General features: G+C 39.1%; 1 protein-coding gene across 3 annotated transcripts in view; it reads right to left on the reverse strand.

Moving 5' to 3' along the window:
• FGL1 (fibrinogen like 1) overlaps window positions 1-25,733 on the reverse strand; it is a 63,377-nt gene that overhangs the window by 5,144 nt on the left and 32,500 nt on the right. For 2 of the 3 annotated variants that reach the window (XM_082375380.1, XM_082375379.1), the window contains exons 2-5: window positions 24,312-24,391; window positions 21,966-22,146; window positions 3,142-3,301; window positions 2,802-2,899 (exon numbers count right to left, since the gene is read on the reverse strand). In XM_082375380.1, coding sequence (XP_082231506.1) covers window positions 2,802-2,899; window positions 3,142-3,301; window positions 21,966-22,146; window positions 24,312-24,374 — 502 coding nt within the window. In that variant the 5' untranslated portion in view covers window positions 24,375-24,391. Of the gene's footprint in view, window positions 1-2,801; window positions 2,900-3,141; window positions 3,302-21,965; window positions 22,199-24,311; window positions 24,392-25,733 lie in introns of all 3 variants that reach the window. The other variant, XM_082375381.1, reaches the window with a different exon arrangement.

Raw genomic sequence — 25,733 nt, forward strand, 5'->3', positions numbered from 1 at the left:
CTAACAATGAAAGAAGTTTTAAGATGTTTAAACGTTTATCCTCTTTTTCTTACTTTTGGTAAGAATGTTGATCTTAAATATAAATAATGACTGAAATAGTTGATATCATCAAGTAATCATCTTTTCTTCATTGTCCCATCATTTGCAAATAACAAAGACTATTCTTCTTTCAGAAACAGAACTATTGTCAGGAACATAAAAAAGTTATAAATCAAACTAACTGTTAGATAATAACTATATTCAATCCTCCTACTTTGATAAATAAACTTTCACAGTGACCTGTAAGATCAGGTTTGAATTTAGTCTTGGCCGCCTCCCAGTTCCAGGCCGGACCATGGAGACACGGCATGCAGACCTGGTCTGTGGTCTACCTCACTTCTCTTCCACCTCTGTCTCCATCACACACAGCAAGGGGCTTTGCCCACACGCATGGGCGTTCCAGGCTGCACACCCACGCTCTTTTTACACCAAAATAAAAGCTCTTTCTTTACCTCCCCTCAGACTTAGGGGTGCACACACCAGCTGTATAATTGTCCCACAGTGGAGACAGATGAAGAAGAGGCATGAGCAGGTCCTGGAGACAAGTTCAAGGCTTCTTGGGCAGGGAATGCTGGATTCGCCATCACTGGAGCGAGTCTGGGAGGCACTCTGGCCCCACAGATTCCTTGTCCCAGGGAGCTCTCTAAAGTGGGGTTTCAAGGAAGAGGCCACTTTCATCTGATCAAAACGTACTAAATGTTATGTGAGCTAAGACTGCAAAGGGGACAAGAGCAGTAACACAGGCTAAGTCAAGACTCCTAAAAAAAGTGCTTTGTATTATAGAAGAGATTCAGACTTTTAGGTAACCATCTAAATATCTCTTTGGTCAATGAGTAAATAAAAGTTCAATTACAGACCATTTCTAAATTAACTTTATTGCAAACACTTCAGCCAAAATTTGTATAATGGGGATAAAGCTATTTTCAGAGGCAACTCCTTAGCCTTAAAGGCTCTCATAATTAATAAATGCAAGGACAAAGGCACTGTTTCTCCTTGGGATGATGTGATATGCAGTTGTGATGCCTGGAACTGATCAATACATTTTTGCTACCATGAGAGTAGCCAGCCTGAAACACCAATCAAAACCTGAAGGGGAAGCAGATGTGTTGGCAAAGCGCATCTGGGCAAATAAACATTTAATAATAATTTGAAAAATAATAACTTTGAATTTTGCATGTTTAGAAGGAGCCAAAGGTTACTTCTTGGGGTTTTCATAGTTTCGACAAGAAATCAGATGCATATTAATGCGTGAAAGAAACAGAAGATGGTATGATAAATGTTATATATCTATCATAAAACACGTAAAAGTAGGATAATAAATACATTGAAATTTAGAGAGCACTGATCACAAGAAGAATATACAAAGAAAGCATTAGACATCTAGGAGTATCCATCCTCTCTGAGTTACTATTCTGGTGTCTCAAAGATCTCTATAATTATAATCATACTATTATGAATATAGAAACACCAATCACTTTCCTTAACTTATTTGGAAAAAATAAACCCTTGCTCTTACATTTAGTGCATTGCCAGTGTGATTTAGCATGTTTTCCTGAGCAATACAGTTGCATTTTATGAAACATTAAGAATCAGATTTGAGTGGAACTGACTACAATCTGAGATAGCAACTAAGGTAAGGAAGGTAAAGGATTGGAGCAAAAGAACACGGGAAAGAGAAGCTTGGAAAACGTATTATTAAACTAGTGATATTTTAGACAAATATTGAACTCTAGTTAAAGATATCCATGCAAAAACATATAGGGGGAATTTTACAGATGTACACAATTTACTTTGAAATATGTCCAAAAAAATGGATTGATGGATGGATAGATGGATAGTTATGGGATTAAAATGTTAATGTAAAATCTAGGTGGTAGGTTGAAACTTTTCCCAGTTGTGCTGTGTCTTGGAAATTTTTCAAAATAAAATTTGGAAATGGAATGGGAACAAAAATATTTAGTATATTGTGGTATTTGATTCCAAAAAACTGCCATAATTCCTCAATTCTCCACCTTTCCCTATGCAATGCAACTTCGTAACTCCTCCCATTAAGTCTATTTCCTTTCCCCTTACATCTGAGTTGGTCCTGTGACTTGCTTTCACCAATAGAAGGCAGTGAAAGTGACTGTGTGCCATTTCTGAGTCTGGGTCTCAAGAAAGTTATGTGCTTCCACTGTCTCTCTTGGAACTCTGCCTCTGCTTCAAGAGCAAGTCCAGACTAGCCAGCTGGAAGATGAGAGACCAAATGGAGTGAGCTGAAGCATTCTCTCCAAGGCTAGCCTAGAACAGCCAGCCTCCAGTTGACCAGGAAGTTGATCACCAACCCATGAGCAAGCTGAGCCAAGACCAGCAGAGCCCAGCCCTGATCAGCAAAGCCACCCAGCCAACCTGTAGATCTGTGAGAAATAAGAAACAGTTGTTGTTTTAAGCCACTAAATTTATGTCTTGTTACACAGTTTTATTGTGCCAGCAGATAACTGATACAATATATATGTTTTGAGGCACTCAGGGCATTTAAAAAGAATGATTATAACATTAGCTTTCCTTCCAAGAAACAGAACAAAAATATATGAGAAATCTCCCTCCCACAACCCAGGTGCAAGGAGCCACATTTTACAAAGGGAATTATTGCCCAAAAGCGATCATTGCCATCTGCAAATCATAGTAGTTACTGAATTAGTTCTATTGCCTATGATTTAGTGAAAAACATTTGTGTTCTTTTTATTGTATTTCAGATGAAGTTGATATTAGGCAAACCTTACCTTGTGTAGTCAATAAGTGAAGATTTCTATTACCGAGCCAATATTCACCATTTTTTTGGACAAAATTTCCAAAGCCATTTTCATAGTCATTCCAGTCTCTAAAAAATTAAAGTGAAAGCTGACTTTAGCAAAATCCAAATGGACCTTTGCAGTACCCAAGGTGTGCACCTCCACTCCTATCCCCAATATTTTCTTGATTAGCTAATGTATTTTATTATTATTAAGAGAGAATGAAATTCTGTCTAATTAATACACTTCAGGATATAATAAAAAAGGCTTAACTTATTGTAAACCTCACATTTCCCACTCCAAATAAATCCTTATGTCATAATTAACACACCTGTTAAAGTTCTCACTGCCATCAGATCGTCTCTGAATTACAGTCCATCCTCCTCCATCAGACATGTCACAATAAACAGAGAATTCTGCTGGGCTCTGGAGAGGTTTGATTTGGTAAAATCCACTCTGCTTATACCCATCATTGAAAATCTCTGAACAATCTGTTTGGAAAACAAGGTAATGTAGTATTTGTTATCTTTTTTTTTTTAAAGGGAGCCTCTGAATGAGATTACTCAATACTAATGGAGACAGATAAATACATGATGTAGATAAGCAGCTGTTTAAAACTGAATCTTGTACATCTTCCAGTGGCTATTAGGAAATTCTTATTTCTTTTCCTAGTATTTAATTAGCATCTGTCTTCTTGATATGATCATGGAAAAAATAAAACAGTGAACCATGTATCTGGTTTTTCATTTCTGATTCTTGTAGAAAACAATTAAAAGTATATGTTTCAGTTAAGCACAGTATATTTAAGTGAAACTTATAGCTTTATCAGACAGAACAGAGGAAATTTTCTCTCCTGTGACACTAAAATGAAAGTAGAAATACAACACCAAACAAATAATTTAATATAGATTATCTTGACTTAGAGCATTATAAATCATTCTGAACATCTGGAAGTGAACTCAAAATAGTAATCTTCTGGTTAGATTCTTATAACCTCCCAGTCTCACCAGATTTTTTACTAACCCACTGAAATTTATAACAGTCCACGCATTCTTAGATGTTTTTGCTGAAAACTGCAAGATTCTACTTTTGTCCCCACAGTCTCCTTTGCTATGGTATTTCTTTGACCCCTGAAGCAAACATAGCTACCAGTTTGTCACCAAAAAGTAGTATCTGTTTCTTAAACCACTTGAGGGTGGGATAAATTAATATCTATTGGGTCTTATCTAGGCTGATCTGTACTGACTTCGAGAATATGGCAAGTATGGACTCACTGTTGTTTAGACGCCCAGGAAGCTATGTTTTAGGGTAGTTGAATTCGTGGCCACTGTAAAGAGATAGTTTTGAAGGATACCCAGTCACAGACTTTTGGATAAAAATACTATAATTTAACATCACAAACTTTCAAATTTTACCCTTATCATTTTGTTTATTTCCCTCCTTTTTTAAAAAAAAATTTTCTACAATTCTGTAACTATGTATGGCAATGGATGTTGACTAGACTTACCGTGGTGATTATTTCACAATACATACAAATATCAAATCATTATGTTGTACACCAGAAACTAATATAATGTTTTATGTTCAACTGTACCCAATAAAAAATTTCTCTTCCTGATGGGATAATTCCATTCTTTTAGCATATTTTAAGTTCTTTCTTCACTTTCATTGTTTTGATGCCAAATTGTCTACAACAATTTTGTTACAAATAAAATATACTCCACATTAAATAGATTGAATAGCCAATAGGAATCAGAAGAGAAATGAAAATAAAGAACCTTCATCACTTTCTAAAAACACTTATCAGGTTGAGACCAATCATATACTACTGCTTTGGTGAAATGTTCATTTTTCTAATGATTTAGGCTTTATTCATATATTTATTTTTGAGATTCAGAAGCCCAAGTGTTCTTTACACATGCTGGATTATTTTTAAAAAATCCTGTTTTGGCAATTAAACAAGCAGAAAAACAATGGGAAAATGATTGTCTAAAATTAGTTCAATGTTATTCAAAAGCTTACATCTGTGATCAAGTATATCACACAACATTTTTCATTCAAGTAAGCAGATTTTAACGTTGTTAGGAAAGGAGCTCTTTGCTTACATTTAATTACCTACCAAAGAGCTGAATAGTAAAGACTCACAAGTTCCAGACTATTTTCCAAGCAAATATGAAAATGATTAGCTATAACATTTGCCTCTGGAAAACTCTGTGAATATGGAGTTTTCAGCCAACATTTTCTATTTGTTTTTATTTTATGCCAACCCTGAGTTTAAGTTTTTAAAAATTTTTTCTTCTTCCCAGAGGAAAATGCCAAACACAACTTAAGATCCAGAGGAAGGATTTCAACTGAAAAAACAAAAACAAAACCCCAACAAATAAATAAACATCAAAAAAGTGCCAGTAGCTCAATTGCTTATAGCAAATAAGTTAAGGAGCCTGCCTTGGGGAAATGTGACTTACACTGTGATAGAAAGTTCAAGCAATGTAGTGTTTAAAATATTAGCTAAATATTTTAAACTACTATGATTTTCAAAATGTTTTGACCCACTCAGCGTCCCCAAGAATAGGCAGGAGAAGGGCAGGAGAAGGGTTAAAGAGCTCTGTGTTCATGGGAGTTTAAAAAAAAAAAAAAGAATTTTTGGATACTTACGTAATGCTAGAGTGAGGCCAAGGATACCTGCCCTCTGTTTGATAAACACTGTGTTAAACTGGGTGAGGTGAACACTTTCTCTGATCATGCAGAAAGCAAGCCATTTTGGAAGGCTGAATGTTGAAGCTTCAAAAAGTGCCATGACAGCCTGCCAAACGAGCTTCTTCCTCTTGTCCCAGAATGGTGGCTGAGCCCAAAGCTGAGCACCAAAGGCACCAAGTACCCCACATTCTAAACTCACAGGAAGGCCAGCATGAACTCAGCCATCACGCCATAGAGCATGCTGGGGAATGCCGGACTGGCCCTACCACTGCCATCCTCACCCCCAGGCAGCATAGGGTAAAACTTAAGAGGAGAGAGAGGACGTTGCAGTATTCTTTCAGGGGAGGGTTGGTGGGCTCTTTCCTCTGAAAACAAGGGAGAGAAGATATAATAATGTAGACATTCATTGAGCTAAACGCTCAATGCTTTTGTAATCATGTTACATGTATTAACTCATTTGCTCTTTTTTAAAAAAATTTTATTTATTTATTTTTGGCTGCATTGGGTCTTCGTTGCTGCGCATGAGCTTTCTCTAGTTGCGGCAAGCGGGGGCTACTTTGTTGCAGTGCGCGGGCTTCTTTTTGCGGTGGCTTCTCTTGTTGCAGAGCATAGGCTCTAGGTGCGTGGGCTCAGTAGTTGTGGCTCATGGGCTCTAGAGCACAGGCTCAGTAGTTGTGGCGCACGGGCTTAGTCGCTCTGTGGCATGTGGGATCTTCCCAGACCAGGGATCAAACCCGTGTGCCCTGCGTTGGCAGGTGGATACTTAACCACTGCACCACCAGGGAAGTCCAACTCGTTTGATCTTTACAACAAAGAGATAGGTCTTCTTATCACTTCCATGTTACAGATGAGGAATATGAGGCACATAGAGGTCAAGTAACTTGCTCAAAGGCCATGGCTAGCAAGGGCAACTGGACTTTGAAACCAGGCTTTGGACTCTCTACATTAACCACTACACATACTGCCTTGAGAGACTGTCTCATAAAGATTGGGGCTCCTGCAGAAGGGGGCATGGTTAAACTAATGGTCTTGGCTGAACAGATGTGATACCAAAGGCTGTTGTGATTGTCACCAATTAGTGTGAATTTGGTACTACAATCTTTTAATGTAGGCACATAATTCAATCACACCCAAAAGATTAAAAAAATACATTTAATTATATGTTGTATAAAAATGGTGGTGATGTGATGAATTGGGAGACTGGGATTGACATGTATACACTGATGTGTATAAAATGGATGACTAGTAAGAACCTGCTGTATAAAAAAATAAATAAAATAAAATTCAAAAAAAAAAAAAAAAGATACTGAGATAGGAGGTAGATGGGGCCCTGGGCTGGACAGCTGGAGTTTGTCCAACGGGAGTAAATTGGAGCTTTGTTTTCCCTGACACTCCAAAGACAAAGGGCAGGAGCTGAGCTCTGCTAGAGTAAAGAGATAAGATGACCACATCTATTACCTCCCGGACTGCATATGTGCAGAAAAGCTCCTCGGGGGTCAAAAAGGGAGGGGCACGACCCCATAATAAATGTTGTCAAATCTCCCACAGGCCTCTGCACTGAAATCCATCTTGGCAAAAAGATGTGCATGCATGTTGGAAAGATTTCTAGGGCAGGTCAGGTGTGAAAAAAGAAACAAGATAACTGGCCAAAGGTAAACAAAGACCTGGAAGAACTGCCTTGTATAAATAATTTAACCCCTTCTTTACTGCACTCCTCATTAGGGAGGACACCCACACCCTTTCTCTCTGGGTGTGTATTTCTGCCTTGCTTCTGTCTTAAATAAATAAACTGTTTCTCTGTGTGCTCTCCCACATGTTATGCTGTGTCTCTAATAATAAACTTTGTACCTGTTTTTGCAAAAAAAAAAAAAAAAATCATGTGATTTGTGCATTGTTTTCAAAAATTGCTAGGTTGTATGTAAGTAGGCATTTTCTACTATGAGATGAATTAGAATTCAGAAAATAATTGATTTAGTAATAAACTTGTAAATAACAAAGAAATTTATTTCTACAGATCATATGCATGAATATTTAATTTTTTAATTTAAGGAGACCAAAAACATACACTTTGGTGTGAGCAAATTTTTATATATTTTATATAATATTATATATTATACATTTTCTTAGAATTTATGTCTTATTATATATTTTATTTATTCAGTGTTTGCCCTTGGTAGGCTCTCTAGTACTATTTTCCTATATGCTGAAAAATAAAATACAATTGAACTGGATTTATATTTCATAGCTTATTCCTCCTTCTCCTCCTTCATGCTTGCCTCACCATAAACACATCATCATAAAAACAGATCTACTGACTTCTGGAATTTTTTTAGCTGTTATACCCAGAAGCAGTCATCTAGAATGTCTATTATCTATCTTATTACACATGCTATAATTTTATAACACACACACACACACACACACACACACACACTATAATAGTTTGTCTAGACCCTGTCCATATGACTCTTCTACCCAACTCCTACTTATACAGTCAGTTCTGCTCTGTCCTTGGTATTTCAATTTCCTAGTAACTGATTTCTTGCCTTACTCCTTGGTGACCTCTTGTTTCCTAAGTTCTGCGCCCAGCACTCTCAACACAGGGGTGAGAGTTTTAGTGCTTAAACCTCACTCTTCCCAGGACTGGTTGCACAGTCCCTGTAACAAACACCCAACTGCCTGCCTCCTGCCATTATCTGACACTTGAATCTGTGTTGACAACCCACTCAGACTGTTTAAATAGACACCGTGGATCTTGAGCTTGGTTTGGTATTTGGAATAATGGTACTTTTTTTTTTTTTCCAGCCGCACCACGCAGCTTGTGGGATCATAGTTCCCTGACCAGGGATCCAGCCGGGCCATGGCAGTGAAAGTGCCGAGTCCTAACTACTGGATGGCCAGGGAATTCCCTGGTACTTCTTCTCTTACATTGATCAGTTCCTTGCCCTTGAGATCAGTTTTGTTCCTACTTTTGGAATCACATATCCTTTGCAGACCAAACTGTTACCTTCCTCTGAGTTGTTATTCAAATAAATATCTTGTTTTACTCCATGAGTATATTTGAAGCATCTGCCTTCTCTTTTTTTTTCCATCTGATTTGTTCCACCAATTAAAATTTTAAAATATATATTGAACATTCACAATATGCCAATCATCACATTAGATGCTAAAGATACCAGTACCTAGACAGTTTAGCAAGAGATAGACAATTAAGCATGCAGTGACAATACTCCATGATAAGTGCTGAGATAGAAAAGTAGGGACTTCCCTGGTGGTCCAGTGGTAAAGAATCCGCCTTCCAACGCAGGGGACACAGGTTCCATCCCTGGTCAGGGAACTAAGGTCCCACATGCCGCGGGGCAACTAAGCCCGTGCGCCACAACTATTGAGCTCGCATGCCTAACTAGAGAGCCCGCGTGCTGCAAACTACAGAGCTCGCAAGCCCTGGAGCCCGCGTGCCACAACTACAGAGAAGCCAGCACACCACAACGAGGAGCCCGCACGCCACAACAAAAGATCCTGCGTGCCTCAACGAAGATTCTGCGTGCCGCAACTGAGACCCGATGCAGCCAAAAATAAATAAATAATAAATAAATCTTTAAAAAAAAAAAAAAGAAAGAAAAGTAAAGGGTGCTTTTGGAGTACATGGAAGTGGTGCCTAATTCAGTCTTGAGGGTCAGGAAGTTTCCTGAAGGGTTAAACTGGGGTCCGAAGGATGAATAACAGGAGTCAGCCCAGGCGACAGGATTGAGTAGGGAAGATGTTCCAGACAGAGAAAATGGCTAATGTAAAGTTCCAAGGAGAGCAGGGTGCTGTTGAGAAACTGAAGTAAGTTACTGTACCTGGAATGTAACATGCAAAAGAGAAGCATGAAAACAGATCATGTCAAAATGCCGCGTACTTCTGATCCCATAGCTACGCAGCCTCCACAAAGCCAGCACACGCGCAACACCAGTGCTCTCTCTGCCAGGCAATCCCCTCCAACACCAAAGACACTTCTAACTCCTTATCATTCTACGTGGAGCCCCTGTGGTCTAGAGGCAGCGTCAGCCCTGGAATCAAAGACTCCCCTTCACGCTTACAGCCTCTTCTCTCTCCTATCCTTGTACCACTCCCACTCTTCTCTTTTCCCTAGCTCTGATTATGCACTTGGGGGTTTTCATGGCTGCTTTCTCGGACCTCCCTTCCCCAGCCCTGACCCCTCTTCTGACCTGGGGGGCTACAGGAGAGAGAACAACAGGGGCTGAGGGTGACAGCAGCAAATTCAAGGTCATGCTGGAAGTTAGGTCAAATTTAAATGGCAAAGACTTTATATCCATTCTCCCCAAGGAAATTGGGGTAGGCAAGAAATAGATACGGTAGATATAGATAAATCTTTTCATTTTTGTCAGGATCCCTTGTAGTTTTGTATCTAGTTTATTGTGTAACAATTTATCTTTGAAACATAAAAAAAGTAATGATAGCTATATTTATGAGTACTTACTGTGTGCCAGGCACAGTTCTCATTGTTCTACATGTATTTATTCATTTAATTCTCAAAATTCTCTAAATTAGATACCATGATTATCCCCATTTTACAACTGAGAAAATTGAGGCCTAGAGAAGTTAAACAAATTGCCTGAAGACCATTGTTAATAGTGCTACAATCCATTCTCCAAACAATAGGCAAGACTTAACCTTGCTTTAAAATAGACTGTTATATGTGTTTGGGTGACTAAGGGCAGGGACATCCACAGAGGGCAGACCCAGGCCATTATGATGGAGCCTGGAGTCAGTGTGTAATCTACTTTGTTTCTATAACAGCCTCTGCTATTCCTCTAGGAAAATTCACTGGCAACAGCGATCCTTCCGGTGTTTCTTCTGTAGAGTCGGTTATGTCAGAACATGCCAGTTTCATGGGCTGCCTGTCTGGTTTTACACTTAGCGGGGGAAGCACACATGTTATTCCCACTTCGCCGCTGGCTAGGCGCCCGTGGCTCCAGATTGAACTGGGCTTCTTAGAAGAATTAAGCCAATGCTTGATAGCCCCGTCATAATACGGCCACTAGCTGACCACAGACATGGGCAGTGGATGGGGCCAGTTGGCTGCTACTTCTGGTGGATGCAGCTCTTGACCAGGCGCTATAATGGAATGATTTTAGGTCTCAGGTGGATCTGTTGTGTTAGACTTGAAAGAGGTCCAGTACCCATGTCTTTTCAATGTTTAGAATCAGTAAATGTAATGTCTTTTTAAATCTATGAGCATATCTCAGAATGGCAACCTCATTTCTCCCCATCCCGTGCTTGGTAGAAGGAGATGAGAAACTCTGAGGACGGCAGGTCTGATTTACTACTTTGTGGCGGGGAGCAGATGCCCAAGACATGCACGCCCCAGGTGCTGTCCAGGAAGGCACCCTCCACCGCCCCACTGGCTGCAGTGTCCTTCCAGCATCCTCTGTTGATCCTCAAGCGCCCCTGTGGGAGGAACACGCTGGATTATGTCTTTCATTGAGCAACATCTCCTGGAAAGTACATTATCTTGATGATGGTAGACACTCTTTTGAAGACGGCACATTTTATTCCTTGAAAGGGCTTCCTCATTTGTACCAGTCACTGACAACCTGTTCATCAAAAAGATCATCCCCCATCAGGCGTTTAAAGACACATGATCTTGACTGACACGGAACATGTCTCCTGGATTTAGGAAGTGATGTTAAAATCTGCCTGTCCACTCCCTCCTTGATCAAATGGAATGGATAGCCTAGGGAGTTACCTCACAATAACCCTTGCCAACTCATCTACCTGTCTCAGCACTGAGGAATTTACCCCGAACATGCTTCACTCCTCCACCAGGAACACTCCATTCCAGAGCAATCATGGCTCTCAGCCCCTTACACCTCTGACCTCACCGACATTCCACTGGTCAGTCAGGTTCTGAACAAACTACAGATCTCTCAGCTAAGATATCCTCTAGTGAATCAGTGACAGAGTGGTCACCGGTTGGCCCAGAGCCCTGACGAGCCCTGATGAAAGGACACCTCTAGTAACTTTTCTTTATAAAAGTACTACCTTCCCGAGCCAGAAGCTGATATCTAAGGCAATGTAAGGTATATTAGCTTGCTAGGGCTGCCAGAACAAAATACCACAAAAATGGGTAGCTTAAATAATAGAAATTTATTTTCTCACAGTTATGGGGCTCGGAAGTCCAAGATCAAGACGTCAGCAGGTTTGGTTTTCTCTGAACCCTCTGTTCTTGGCTGACTTCTTGCTGTGTCCTCACATGGTCTTCCCTCTGTGCACACACATCCCTGGTGTCTCTCTGTGTGTCCAAACTTCCTCTTCTTATAAGGATACCAGTCAGATTGAATCAAGGCCCATCCTTAATGGCCTCCTTTTAACTTAAGCACCTCTTTAAGGGCCCTACCGCCAAGTGCAGTAGCATTCGTAGGTACTGAGGGTTAGGGCTTCAACATACGTATTTTGGGGGAACATGATTCAGCCCATAAGACAGAGTAATCAATCAAATGGCCTTTTGACTATTCTGATTACCCACTTCTCTGTGAATCAATCCTGTCATCCACAATGATTGACCAAATTAACCCAGTGAGATCTTACCCTCTAATCTGTGTCTTATTGACATTTTCTGCAGTCTCAGGATAGGTACCTGAAGCCTCCTTGTTGGATACCTAAACATATTACAACCAGGTCTCAAACACCCAATAAAAAGAGTACCAAACTGGGAACTTCCCTGGCGGTCCAGTGGTTAAGACTATGGGCTTCCACTGCAGGGGGCACAGGTTCAATCCCTGGTTGGGGAACTGAGATCCCTGGTCCGGGAACTGAGATCCCACATGCCATGCAGTGTGGCAGAAAAAAAAAAAAGAGTACCAAACTGGTACAGGACCCCACCTCCTACCTGAAAAGAAATAAAGCCTCTGCTTTGTGACCTCAGGGAACCTTGGACTTTTTCAGCCTGTGGGAAGAAATTTGGTAAGAAGCCTGATCTGGTTTTGGTCTTGAGCAATCTCATCCACACCCAACAGGGAAAGCACTCCTTTTCAACCCTGTAGGGTTTATAATTTAATTGGCCTGGATTGGAGCTCAGGCACTGTTTATAGTTTCCCATGGGTCACTTGCATTTCTGCACATTTTGCACACAGAGCTTATGTTCTGGACTGTTTTTTTCAAGGATGTTTCTATAGTGAACAGCTTTGGGCAGACAGAGATAGTGGCTGCCCCAGAGCAGACGGTGGGTTTGTTTGCTTCCTCTGGGGTGCGAAGGCTGGGCAGACTTGCTTGTAACCTATTATAAAAGACTGAGGTTTCCTAAGCTCAGGGTTCCTCAGCTGTGACCTAGCCCACTGCCTGCACACCTTCCACCTGGATTATTCCACACTGCGCCCTTGGTATTTGCAGGCTGGACACATTGGTGCAAACATGAAGCTCATGTCTCTGACCCTGGAGTCTCTTAGTCTTCTGCCAGCATCCCTGAAACTGTGACAGGCCATCAGCATTTTAAAAGGTCACCAGGTGATTCTCTTGAGAATCACTGTCTTTAAGAAATCACTACTGATTCTGCTTCCTGTTTGATTGCTTTCCTGAGTCTTCTTTCACTGTCTTGCTTAATCTTCCCAGTAATTCTCCACTTAGGTTCCAGTTCCTGGTTCTCTGCCCCTGTGATGGCTTCAGACCGTCCCTTGTTTCTAAAGCCTGTTTTTACCCAAGTGGTCCTTAGTTCCTCTTTGTTCCATGCTTCAGAGCCACACGCCATTCTCGCTCCGTATCCAGTCCCACTCTGCAGGGCAGTGGCTCTGGTCCCCTAAAGTGGGGAAGGCAGTTGGACTCCAAGGATCAAGGGCAAAGGATCAAGTTGCTGAACAACAGAGTCAGGAACTCAGGGCAAAGAGTCTGAGCAAAGAGAGATTAGGATCTCAGTAAAGAGAGAAAAAGGGAGCATTTTATTGAAGCATACGTTCTAATATTCTCACAACTCATATCTGACACTGATGAGTATATTTAGAAACACAAAATAAAGATGTTTTTATTCTCCTCAGCTTGGCATCTCATTAGCCTCTACAGGTTCTCAATTATAGTCAGATATATTTCCCAATTTATAATTGCTTATCTTGCTATTCCTATTTCTTTTTTTTTTATTTTATTTTATTCTCTAGGTCCATCCATGTTTCTGCAAATGACATTATTTCATTCTTTCTTATGGCTGAGTAATATTACACATATTCTTTATCCATTCATCTGTCCATGGACATTTAGGTTGCTTCCATGTCTTGGCTATTGTACATAGTGCTGCTGTGAACATTGGGGTGTATGTATCTTTTTGAATTAGAGTTTTCATCTTTTCCAGATATATGCCTAGGAGTGGGATTGCACGGTAACTCTATTTTTAGTTTTTTTTTTTAAAGGAATCTCCATACTGTTCTCCATAGTGGTTGTACCAGTTTACATTCCCACCAACAGTGTAGGAGGGTTCCCTTTTATCCACACCCTCCCTGATATTTATTATTGGTAGACTTTTTGATGATGGCCATTCTGGCCTGTGTGAGGTGATACCTCATTTTAGTTTCGATTTGCATCTCTCTAGTAATTTGTGATATTGAGCATCTTTTCATGTGCCTGTTGGCCATCTGTACGTCTCCTTTGGAGAAATGTCTGTGTAGGTCTTCTTCCCATTTTTTTTTTTTTTTTCACACACACACACACTGTATTTTATTTTTACAAGAGATAAATAGACTGACACCAAGCATTGTACATGGATGACCACAACAAAAGCAACAATGATTGCAATTACCAAACATGAAACACACTCATACTATGAAATAATATTGACATTCAGTCCAGTAATCCTCCACTGTAACAGCTCCTTTACTTTGCAGTGAAAATTGATTTGTATATTCTTTGCCTCTGAGTCCTTGTGGGATTTTTTTTTTTTTTTAATTCAGACAGAAAGTCACAAAAATTATACTCATCCTCATCAGTTCACTCAGTCCCATGTAATTAATTTTTTTTTCATCTTGATCTTTTGTTAGCACTTTTAATGAGTTCATCAGTTTTTCATTAGAGTTCTGAAAATGCTTATTCATTCAGTTCAGCAGTACAGTCAGTTACCAGAAACCTGTACTTGTCAGAGTCTTTTCCATGAATTTCTTGAAGATGAAACCCTTTTATAGGAACATATTTGCAAAATCATCAGAGTACACCCAGAACTGTCTGTAAATGACAAAAGACTTAAAAATGACCAGGGTTAAAGATTTGATGAAAGTTCATAATAATGCAGTTGACAAGAAAATTAGTTATTTCTGAGATATACATTTTAAAGTAATAACTAGGATTATTACTTATAACATTATACCAGAACATACAAGATTTTTAGAAATTTCATGTAATGTCTGAAACATTTATATTAACATATTTCCATACAAATACAAGATTTTTAGAAATTTCATGTAATGTCTGAAACATTTATATTAACATATTTCCATACATATTTCCATACAAATACAAATATAGGATTTTTAGAAATTTCATGTAATGTCTGAAACATTTATATTAACATATTTCATACAAATAACCCAATGAAAGTTTAGTATTAGTTGTTTTGTTTGTTTTTTTATACTGCAGGTTCTTATTAGGCATCAACTTTATACACATCAGTGTATACATGTCAATCCCAATCGCCCAATTCAGCACACCACCATCCCCACCTCACCGCAGTTTTCCCCCCTTGGTGTCCATATGTCCATTCTCTACATCTGTGTCTCAACTTCTGCCCTGCAAACTGGCTCATCTGTACCATTTTTCTAGGTTCCACACACATGCATTAATATACGATATTTGTTTTTCTCTTTCTGACTTACTTCACTCTGTATGACAGTCTCTAGATCCATCCACGTCTCAACAAATGACTCAATTTCGTTCCTTTTTATGGCTGAGTAATATTCCATTGTATATATGTACCACAACTTCTTTATCCATTCGTCTGTCGACGGGCATTTAGGTTGCTTCCATGACCTGGCTGTTGTAAATAGTGCTGCAATGAACATTCGGGTGCATGTGTCTTTTTGAATTACGGTTTTCTCTGGGTATATGCCCAGTAGTGGGATTGCTGGGTCATATGGTAATTCTATTTTTAGTTTTTTAAGGAACCTCCATATTGTTCTCCATAGTGGCTGTATCAATTTACATTCCCACCAACAGTGCAAGAGGGTTCCCTTTTCTCCACACCCTCTCCAGCATTTGTTGTTTGTAGATTTTCTGATGATGCCCATTCTAACAGGAGTGAGGTGATACCTCATTGTAGTTTTGATTTGCATTTCTCTAATAATTAGTGATGTTGAGCATCTTTTCATGTGCTTCGTGGCCGTCTGTATGTCTTCTTTGGAGAAATGTCTATTTAGGTCTTCTGCCCATTTTTGGATTGGGGTGTTTGTTTCTTTGATATTGAGCTGAATGAGCTGTTTATATATTTTGGAGATTAATCCTTTGTCCGTTGATTCGTTTGCAAATATTTTCTCCCATTCTGAGGGTTGTCTTTTCGTCTTGTTTATGGTTTCCTTTGCTGTGCAAAAGCTTTGAAGTTTCATTAGGTCCCACTTGTTTATTTTTGTTTTTATTTCCATTACTCTAGGAGGTGGATCAAAAAAGATCTTGCTGTGATTTATGTCAAAGAGTGTTCTTCCTATGTTTTCCTCTAAGAGTTTTATAGTGTCCAGTCTTATATTTAGGTCTCTAATCCACTTTGAGTTTATTTTTGTGTATGGTGTTAGGGAGTATTCTAATTTCATTCTTTTACATGTAGCTGTCCAGTTTTCCCAGCACCACTTATTGAAGAGACTGTCTTTTCTCCATTGTATATCTTTGCCTCCTTTGTCATAGATTAGTTGACCATAGGTGCGTGGGTTAATCTCTGGGCTTTCTATCTTGTTCCATTGATCTATGTTTCTGTTTTTGTGCCAGTACCATATTGTCTTGATTACTGTAGCTTTGTAGTATAGTCTGAAGTCAGGGAGTCTGATTCCTCCACCTCCATTTTTTTGCCTCAAGACTGCTTTGGCTATTCGGGGTCTTTTGTGTCTCCATACAAATTTTAAGATGATTTGTTCTAGCTCCGTAAAAAATGCCATTGGTAATTTGACAGGGATTGCATTGAATCTGTATATTGCTTTGGGTAGTATAATCATTTTCACAATGTTGATTCTTCCAATCCAAGAACATGGTATATCTCTCCATCTGTTGGTATCATCTTTAATTTCTTTCATCAGTGTCTTATAGTTTTCTGCATACAGGTCTTTTGTCTCCCTAGGTAGGTTTATTCCTAGGTATTTTATTCTTTTTGTTGCAATGGTAAATGGGAGTGTTTCCATAATTTCTCTTTCAGATTTTTCATCATAAGTGTATAGGAATGAAAGAGATTTCTGTGCATTAATTTTGTATCCTGCAACTTTACCATATTCATTAATTAGCTCTAGCAGTTTTCTGTTGGCAGTTTTAGGATTCTCTATGTATAGTATCATGTCATCCGCAAACAGTGACAGTTTTACTTCTTCTTTTCCAATTTGTATTCCTTTTATTTCTTTTTCTTCTCTGATTGCCGTAGCTAGGACTTCCAGAACTATGTTGAATAATAGTGGTGAGAGTGGACATCCTTGTCTCGTTCCTGATCTTAGAGGAAATGCTTTCAGTTTTTCACCATTGAGAATGATGTTTGCTGTGGGTTTGTCATATATGGCCTTTATTATGTTGAGGTAGGTTCCCTCTATGCCCACTTTCTGGAGAGTTTTTATCAGAAATGGGTGTTGAATTTTGTCAAAAGCTTTTTCAGCATCTATTGAGATGATCATATGGTTTTTATTCTTCAATTTGTTAATATGGTGTATCACATTGATTGATTTGCATACATTGAAGAATCCTTGCATCCCTGGGATAAATCCCACTTGATCGTGGTGTATGATCCTTTTAATGTGTTGTTGGATTCTGTTTGCTAGTATTTTGTTGAGGATTTTTGCATCTGTATTCATCAGTGATATTGGTCTGTAATTTTCTTTTTTTGTAGTGTCTTTGTCTGGTTTTGGTATCAGGGTGATGGTGGCCTCATAGAATGAGTTTGGGAGTGTTCCTTCCTCTGCAATTTTTTGGAAGAGTTTGAGAAGGACAGGTGTTAGCTCTTCTCTAAATGTTTGATAGAATTCACCTGTGAAGCCATCTGGTCCTGGACTTTTGTTTGTTGGAAGATTTTTAATCACAGTTTCAATTTCATTACTTGTGATTGGTCTGTTCATATTTTCTGTTTCTTCCTGGTTCAGTCTTGGAAGGTTATACCTTTCTAAGAATTTGTCCATTTCTTCCAGGTTGTCCATTTTATTGGCATAAAGTTGCTTGTAGTAGTCTCTTAGGATGCTTTGTATCTCTGCAGTGTCTGTTGTAACTTCTCCTTTTTCATTTCTGATTTTATTGATTTGAGTCCTCTCCCTCTTTTTCTTGATGAGTCTGGCTAATGGCTTATCAATTTTGTTTATCTTCTCAAAGAACCAGCTTTTAGTTTTATTGATCTTTGCTATTGTTTTCTTTGTTTCTATTTCATTTATTTCTGCTCTGATCTTTATGATTTCTTTCCTTCTGCTAACTTTGGGTTTTGTTTGTTCTTCTTTCTCTAGTTTCTTTAGGTGTAAGGTTAGATTGTTTACTTGAGATTTTTCTTGTTTCTTGAGGTAGGCTTGTATAGCTATAAACTTCCCTCTTAGAACCGCTTTTGCTGCATCCCATAGGTTTTGGGTCGTCGTGTTTTCATTGTCATTTGTCTCTAGGTATTTTTTTATTTCCTCTTTGATTTCTTCAGTGATCTCTTGGTTATTTAGTAACGTATTGTTTAGCCTCCATGTGTTTGTCTTTTTTACGTTTTTTTCCCTGTAATTCATTTCTAATCTCATAGCGTTGTGGTCAGAAAAGATGCTTGATATGATTTCAATTTTCTTAAATTTACTGAGGCTTGATTTGTGACCCAAGATGTGATCTATCCTGGAGAATGTTCCGTGCGCACTTGAGAAGAACGTGTAATCTGCTGTTTTTGGATGGAATGTCCTATATATATCAATTAAATCTATCTGGTGTATTGTGTCATTTAAAGCTTCTGTTTCCTTATTTATTTTCATTTTGGATGATCTGTCCATTGGTGTAAGTGAGGTGTTAAAGTCCCCCACTATTATTGTGTTACTGTCGATTTCCTCTTTTATAGCTGTTAGCAGTTGCCTTATGTATTGAGGTGCTCCTATGTTGGGTGCATACATATTTATAATTGTTATGTCTTCTTCTTGGATTGATCCCTGGATCATTATGTAGTGTCCTTCCTTGTCTCTTGTAACATTCTTTATTTTAAAGTCTATTTTATCTGATATGAGTATAGCTACTCCAGCTTTCTTTTGATTTCCATTCGCATGGAATATCTTTTTCCATTCCCTCACTTTCAGTCTGTATGTGTCCCTAGGTCTAAAGTGGGTCTCTTGTAGACAGCATATATATGGGTCTTGTTTTTGTATCCATTCAGCCAGTCTATGTCTTTTGGTTGGGGCATTTAATCCATTCACGTTTAAGGTAATTATCGATATGTATGTTCCTATGACCATTTTCTTAATTGTTTTGGGTTTGTTTTTGTAGGTCCTTTTCTTCTCTTGTGTTTCCCACTTAGAGAAGTTCCTTTAGCATTTGTTGTAGAGCTGGTTTGGTGGTGCTGAATTCTCTTAGCTTTTGCTTGTCTGTAAAGCTTTTGATTTCTCCATCAAATCTAAATGAGATCCTTGCCGGGTAGAGTAATCTTGGTTGTAGGTTCTTCCCTTTCATCACTTTAAGTATATCATGCCACTCCCTTCTGGCTTGCAGAGTTTCTGCTGAGAAATCAGCTGTTAACCTTATGGGAGTTCCCTTGTATGTTATTTGTCGTTTTTCCCTTGCTGCTTTCAATAATTTTTCTTTGTCTTTAACTTTTGCCACTTTGATTACTATGTGTCTCGGCGTGTTTCTCCTTGGGTTTATTCTGTATGGGACTCTCTGCACTTCCTGGACTAGGGTGGCTATTTCCTTTCCCATGTTAGGGAAGTTTTCGACTATAATCTCTTCAAATATTTTCTCTGGTCCTTTCTCTCTCTCTTCTCCTTCTGGGACCCCTATAATGCGAATGTTGTTGCGTTTAATGTTGTCCCAGAGGTCTCTTAGGCTGTCTTCATTTCTTTTCATTCTTTTTTCTTTATTCTGTTCTGCAGCAGTGAATTCCACCATTCTGTCTTCCAGGTCACTTATCCGTTCTTCTGCCTCAGTTATTCTGCTATTGATTCCTTCTAGTGTAGTTTTCATTTCAGTTATTGTATTGGTCATCTCTGTTTGTTTGTTCTTTAATTCTTCTAGGTCTTTGTTAATCATTTCTTGCATCTTCTCAATCTTTGCCTCCATTCTTATTCCGAGGTCCTGGATCATCTTCACTATCATTATTCTGAATTCTTTTTCTGGAAGGTTGCCTATCTCCACTTCATTTAGTTGTTTTTCTGGGGTTTTTTCTTGTTCCTTCATCTGGTACATAGCCCTCTGCCTTTTCATCTTCTCTATCTTTCTGTAACTGTGGTTTTTGGTCCACAGGCTGCAGGATTGTAGTTTTTCTTGCTTCTGTTGTCTGCCCTCTGGTGGATGAGGCTATCTAAGAGGCTTGATGGGATGCTCTGGTGGTGGGTAGAGCTGACTGTTGCTGTGGCGGTCAGAGCTCAGTAAAACCTTAATCCACTTGACTGTTGATGGGTGGGGCTGGGTTCCCTCCCTGTTGCTGTGGCGGTCAGAGCTCAGTAAAATCTTAATCCACTTGACTGTTGATGGGTGGGGCTGGTTTCCCTCCCTGTTGGTTGTTTTGCCTGAGGCAACCCAACACTGGACCCTACCCGTGCTCTTTGGTGGGGTTAATGGCAGACTCTGGGAGGGCTCACGCCCAGGAGAACTTCCCAGAACCTCTGCTGCCAGTGTCCTTATCCCCACGGTGAAACAGAGCCACCACTCACCTCTGCAGGAGACCCCCCAAAACCAGCAGGTAGGTCTGGTTCAGTCTCCCCCGGGGTCACTGCTCCTTCCCCTGGGTCCCGATGCACACATTACTTTGTGTGTGCCCTCCAAGAGTGGGGTCTCTGTTTCCCCCAGTCCTGTCAAAGTCCTGCAATCAATTCCCACTAGGCTTCAAAGTCTGATTCTCTAGGAATTCCTCCTCCTGTTGCCGGACCCCCAGGTTGGGAAGCCTGACGTGGGGCTCAGAACCTTCACTCCTGTGGGTGGACTTCTGTGGTATAAGTGTTCGCCAGTCTGTGAGTCACCCACCCAGCAGTTATGGGATTTGATTTTACTCTGATTGCGCCCCTCCTACCGTCTCACTGTGGCTTCTCCTCTGTCCTTGGACGTGGGGTATCCTCCTTGGTGAAGTCCAGGGTCTTCCTGTCAATGATTGTCCAGCAGCCAGTTGTGATTCTGGTGCTCTTGCAAGAGGGAGTGAGAGCACGTCCTTCTACTCCGCCATCTTGGTTAATCCTCCCTTCCCATTTTTCTATTCCTATTTCTATATACTACCGTGCTTTCATTCATAAATATGAGGCTCTACTATGTTCCAAGGACTCTGATGGGAAATAAGGAGCAAAGAGTGTATTAAACGTCATCCCAGACCTTATAAAGTATCCAGTTAATTGACAAAGATAGGTTCATAAACAGAGAAATTATAATATATCATGGCAGTACAGTAGACATATAAGAACAAAGCATTCCAGATGTCATTCTCATTTGTGACAACTATTATTTGTTTATTTTAAAGTTGCCTGGAGGAAATCAGGTGAATAGTTTTCTGTAGGGAATAAGGATATGTGTAGTGATAAGTGCGATATGTTAGCAGTTTAAGATCATTTAGTTTCTGCGGGGAAACCTGGCCTAATCAAAGGGAAAATGACCAAACTGTAAAATTTACACATAAAACATAAATAGTAGGGAGATTATTTATTTTCCTAAATAATTCTGATTCTTTTTCCTGCCCTGCCCTTTTATTCTATTACCTTACTTACTATCCTAAGGCATCTCAGGGTTTCAGAAGGGAAAACTGTATAAATGAAATGAAGCAAGACACAGTACACAAATAAAAAACTGTAAAATTTCACAAATATAATCTGCCATTTGCACACTGATATTTAAACAATCTATTGTCATGATCTCTTATTAAACTATTGAAATCCTCAGATAACTGGCATATGCTATTCAATGTCCCTTGCAGAGATAATAGAGAGAAAGGGGTAAAATATAGTAGAAGACATTAAATTTGGTATAATGCTTCATGTTGCTTGTTACTGGAATAGGAAAAGCTCTTTAGCAAAACCTGAAGTGATCAAATTACTAGCACCACCGTTGCACACGGGTGTATGATGTAAGTTACTGAAACACGTAAGAAACATAGATTCTGACCTGCGTATTGCCTCTTGCCTCCAAGGTCAATGACGCTATTCTCCTCTCCTTCATCAAGGAGCTGGACTTCCTTCTCGTGCAAAAGCTGCGCGATCTTGACCCGCTGCTGCTTGACCCGGGTCTCAAGCAGGTGCACCTGGGCTCTGAGCCGCGTCTGCTCCTGCAGGCAGTTCTCGAGAGCCTGCAGAGTAACGCGCATCTCGCTCTTAAGGGGAAGAAACGCTCCGAACAAGCTGGATAAATTAATGATTCAAATTTGTCCCCAACTCCCAGTTCAGAATAATATTCTAACCAGAAAGTGGTTTGCAAGTTCTAACACTGTTTGCTATTTGGAGAATAAGAAATTATGGCTTACGGTAAAGTGCTTGAACTAAAAAATGATATAAAATAATCTGAATGACTACACCAAGAGCTGTAGAGTGGTTGTCTCGTTTGATCCTCGTAACGATTCCACGAGGTAGGAAGGGACTCATCCTTGAGGAAACTTGCAATTTCTCAAGGAAACAGGAAATTCTCAGCGGGCAAGAGGAGTCAGGATTCACATCCAGTTCAAGGATCCTACTCTCAAACGCTACGTATCACCGCCTGAGTGCTTTCTTAACAGGAAAGTGCTTTACAGCATCATTACATGTGACTAGTGTGTCAGTCTCTAAAATAAACAAGGCTTTTGAATGACCTTTTTGTATTAATATGTTTTAAAAATATACTGAATGCTCATAACCTGATGACACATGGTCACCTTTCTAAGGGATGCTACTTTAGACCCTCAGATCCTTGAGTATCTTACCCATTTACCTGTTTCTGGAAATTCTACTGGAGTCACTTTACCTTTTGGCTTACTTATTGTTTTTCCCTTAATTACTTCAAAACAGGATGGAGAAGCCTGAGTTTTTCAGTTAAATTATTTACTTTCTCTAAAAAGGCAAATAACCCAAGAATATTGCATGTGAAAGAGTTTATCAGCTTCCTTCTACAGTGGCATCTGACTGAGCAGATTTCTCCAGAGATAAAGCAAATGTGGTGAGTTGGGAAGGGGAGTTGCAGAGGTGTGCCTCCTGGGAAAAGCTACTGAGAACAAGAAGCTGCAGTAAAGACCCTTAAGTACTCAACGCTGGGAGAGTTACTAGGGGATAGTGAAGAGAAAGGACAAAAGACAAATTTTTGCCTTTTTCCTGTTTTTACTTGGACAACTCTATTTGCAGCTCATGTCATGATCTCCTGTGATAAGCATAAATGTTTGCTGAGAAATTATGAATTTTAACGTGTAAGTGCCTTACACTACTTTTATATACATTATTTCCTAAAATAGGCATTTGAATACAGTCAGACATATTTCCCAATTTATAATTGCATAACTTCCTGTTTCTATCTTTATGTGCTACCTTGTATTCATTCCATAAATATGAGGGCATACTGTGTTCTGGGCACTTTGCTAGGCTGTCTGAACAGCATGCTCAGATATTCTGTTTGGGGCAAAAGAAAGATGTAAATACATTGTCTTCCTATGAAGGACTATAACGTAAACATAGAAATTCGGCCTCTAAACTGAAGGTCATATAGCAAGAGAATGGAGAAATGATAGTAGAGGACTCCTTCCTCCCATCTCCAGGCCCAAGTCACTGAATCTCTCCCAGCTGTTTCTCTAGGACTATTTCTTATTTTCGGACTCTCTCTTCAACTCTCTTTGATTTATCCTCTCTGAACGAGTTATTTGCTTAGCCCCCTGAGTTATACCTGTCTAAAAAATGAACAGCAAAGACATTTTATGGCATCTGGAATCCTGTGTTGCTTTCTAATAGTGGGAAATTGGTTGTGATATTGTTAAATATAGTGGACTATACAATTTAAAAATAAAGGATTACAGGGCAAGGATGTTCAATTTTTACGTGACTACATATACAGTGTTAGTAAGCTTATTTAAAACTTAAGGGTTTTCTTTCTCCCAGAACTTTGAGTAAATGATTGTTTTTCCCTTTTTACTCATGAATGGAGAGAGGCACGAGTTCATTGCAATTACTTTCAAATAATCTGTTTAGTTTACACTGACAGTGTCTGATACTGGAAAGCTCAAGGTCAATTTCAAAGGACAGTTTTAAATTCTTAATATTATGTAACCACCCAAATAACCCCAGTAAATAAAAAAGATTTTACTTAGTGTGAATACTGATTTTTACTTAAAAAAATTTTTTTAAGGACTTAATAAGTGCCTATTATGTGGCAGGTGCTTTTTCATTTTCCCCCTAGTTAAGTTTTTTCAGTGACAAGTTACTATAGACTTTCTGCAAAATAAAAGAAAATTCAGATCTCAGTGGGTATTTAAAACAATAGTTTTTGTAATGAGCTTACCCAGCTTTCCCTGCCCATTACCAGAAGAGTGGTGAGAAGGATGAAACTGATCATCTTCGCCATTTTTCCCACTGAAAGAACTGCAAGAACAAAAAGAATTTCATAAACTTAATTTATTGTGAATTTTTCATGAGACCAATGCTGGCTTGACTCAGAGTGATCCAGGAGGTCAGACACAGTTCCAGGCTGTTTCTAATCTGAGAGTCGCCATGGAAATTCTCCTCGACTTTCCCAGGCTTCCCCCCACAGAAGGATGCTCACTGTTACATTGTATAGAATTGAACCAGTTCCACAGCAAAAACAGAGGAACTCTGGCTCTTGGGAGTATGGAAGAGGCACAGGCTCTTTAAGCACAAAGACGTGGTTTCCATATTTTGGCTCATTCAGTTCCTAGTTGTGTGACCTTAGGCAACTTACTATAAAATGCTCCTGATCTGTAAAACAGACATCATAATTCTCACCTTATAGGACCGTGGTCATTTTGTTGTAATATTTTCAAACACCTTAGCATATGATAAGTGCTAAATGAATAGTCACTCATTTTGTATATGGAACGTTTTTTATTTTGACAAAAAGGAAGAAAGAAAAAGAGTTACAACAATTAGAAGGTGATATGCATTATTTTTCTCAGTGTTTTAATGTATAGGCAGCTACCAAGATAATATAAAACTTTAAGCTCTCTTTAAAGTTGTAGAGGAAAATTAACTTTACCACTTCTTGAGATTATTTTAAAAATCAGTCTTGAAGTCATGAGTCTTGATGAAAAATTTTGTTCATCCTCAAAATAACTTCTGTATGCTGCCAGTGGTGAATTTTCATAAATTTTAGAAGCTAAGGAGCTTAGAAGGGCAGAAATACCTGCATAATCTTCAGACAAATTTATACCTATTTCTTTTTGCTAAAAAAAAGAACCAGAATCAACTGAATTATTTATTTGTCAGCCTATTTTTATTCTTATAAAATCTATGACCACTAGGTCCTTTTCATGTATCTTTTTCTCAATTTTTACGTAATTTAAAAAGTGGTTCCTAAACTTTGCTGTCCGTTGGGATCACTTGGGGAGCTTTAAAAATATTTCCACGTCCAGAAATTGAATCAAATGTCTAAAGGTGGCAGTCAGGGCTTAGAATTTTTAAAAGACTCCCAGCTGATTCCAATGTACAGCAAAATGTGAAAAGCAAGGATTTAGGGACTTAATAGACAATTTTTTTTTCAGTCTATACTAACAAAATACGTAGTTCTCAGTCCTTCTGGGGCCAAAAAAAAAAAAAAAAGTTACAGAATGAGAGGGGCACTACTTAAATTCAGGGACAAGTAGCATGCATGGGTGTCTTGGGAAGCACTGAAAGATATAATGTGAATTTCTTAAATATGTGAAATTTGTGCATTTGTGCTCTCAAGACAAAATTAATTACTTCCTCC

The sequence above is a fragment of the Balaenoptera borealis genome (genome assembly GCF_965194805.1).
Source record: "Balaenoptera borealis genome assembly, chromosome: 21".
Taxonomy (NCBI): domain Eukaryota; kingdom Metazoa; phylum Chordata; class Mammalia; order Artiodactyla; family Balaenopteridae; genus Balaenoptera; species Balaenoptera borealis.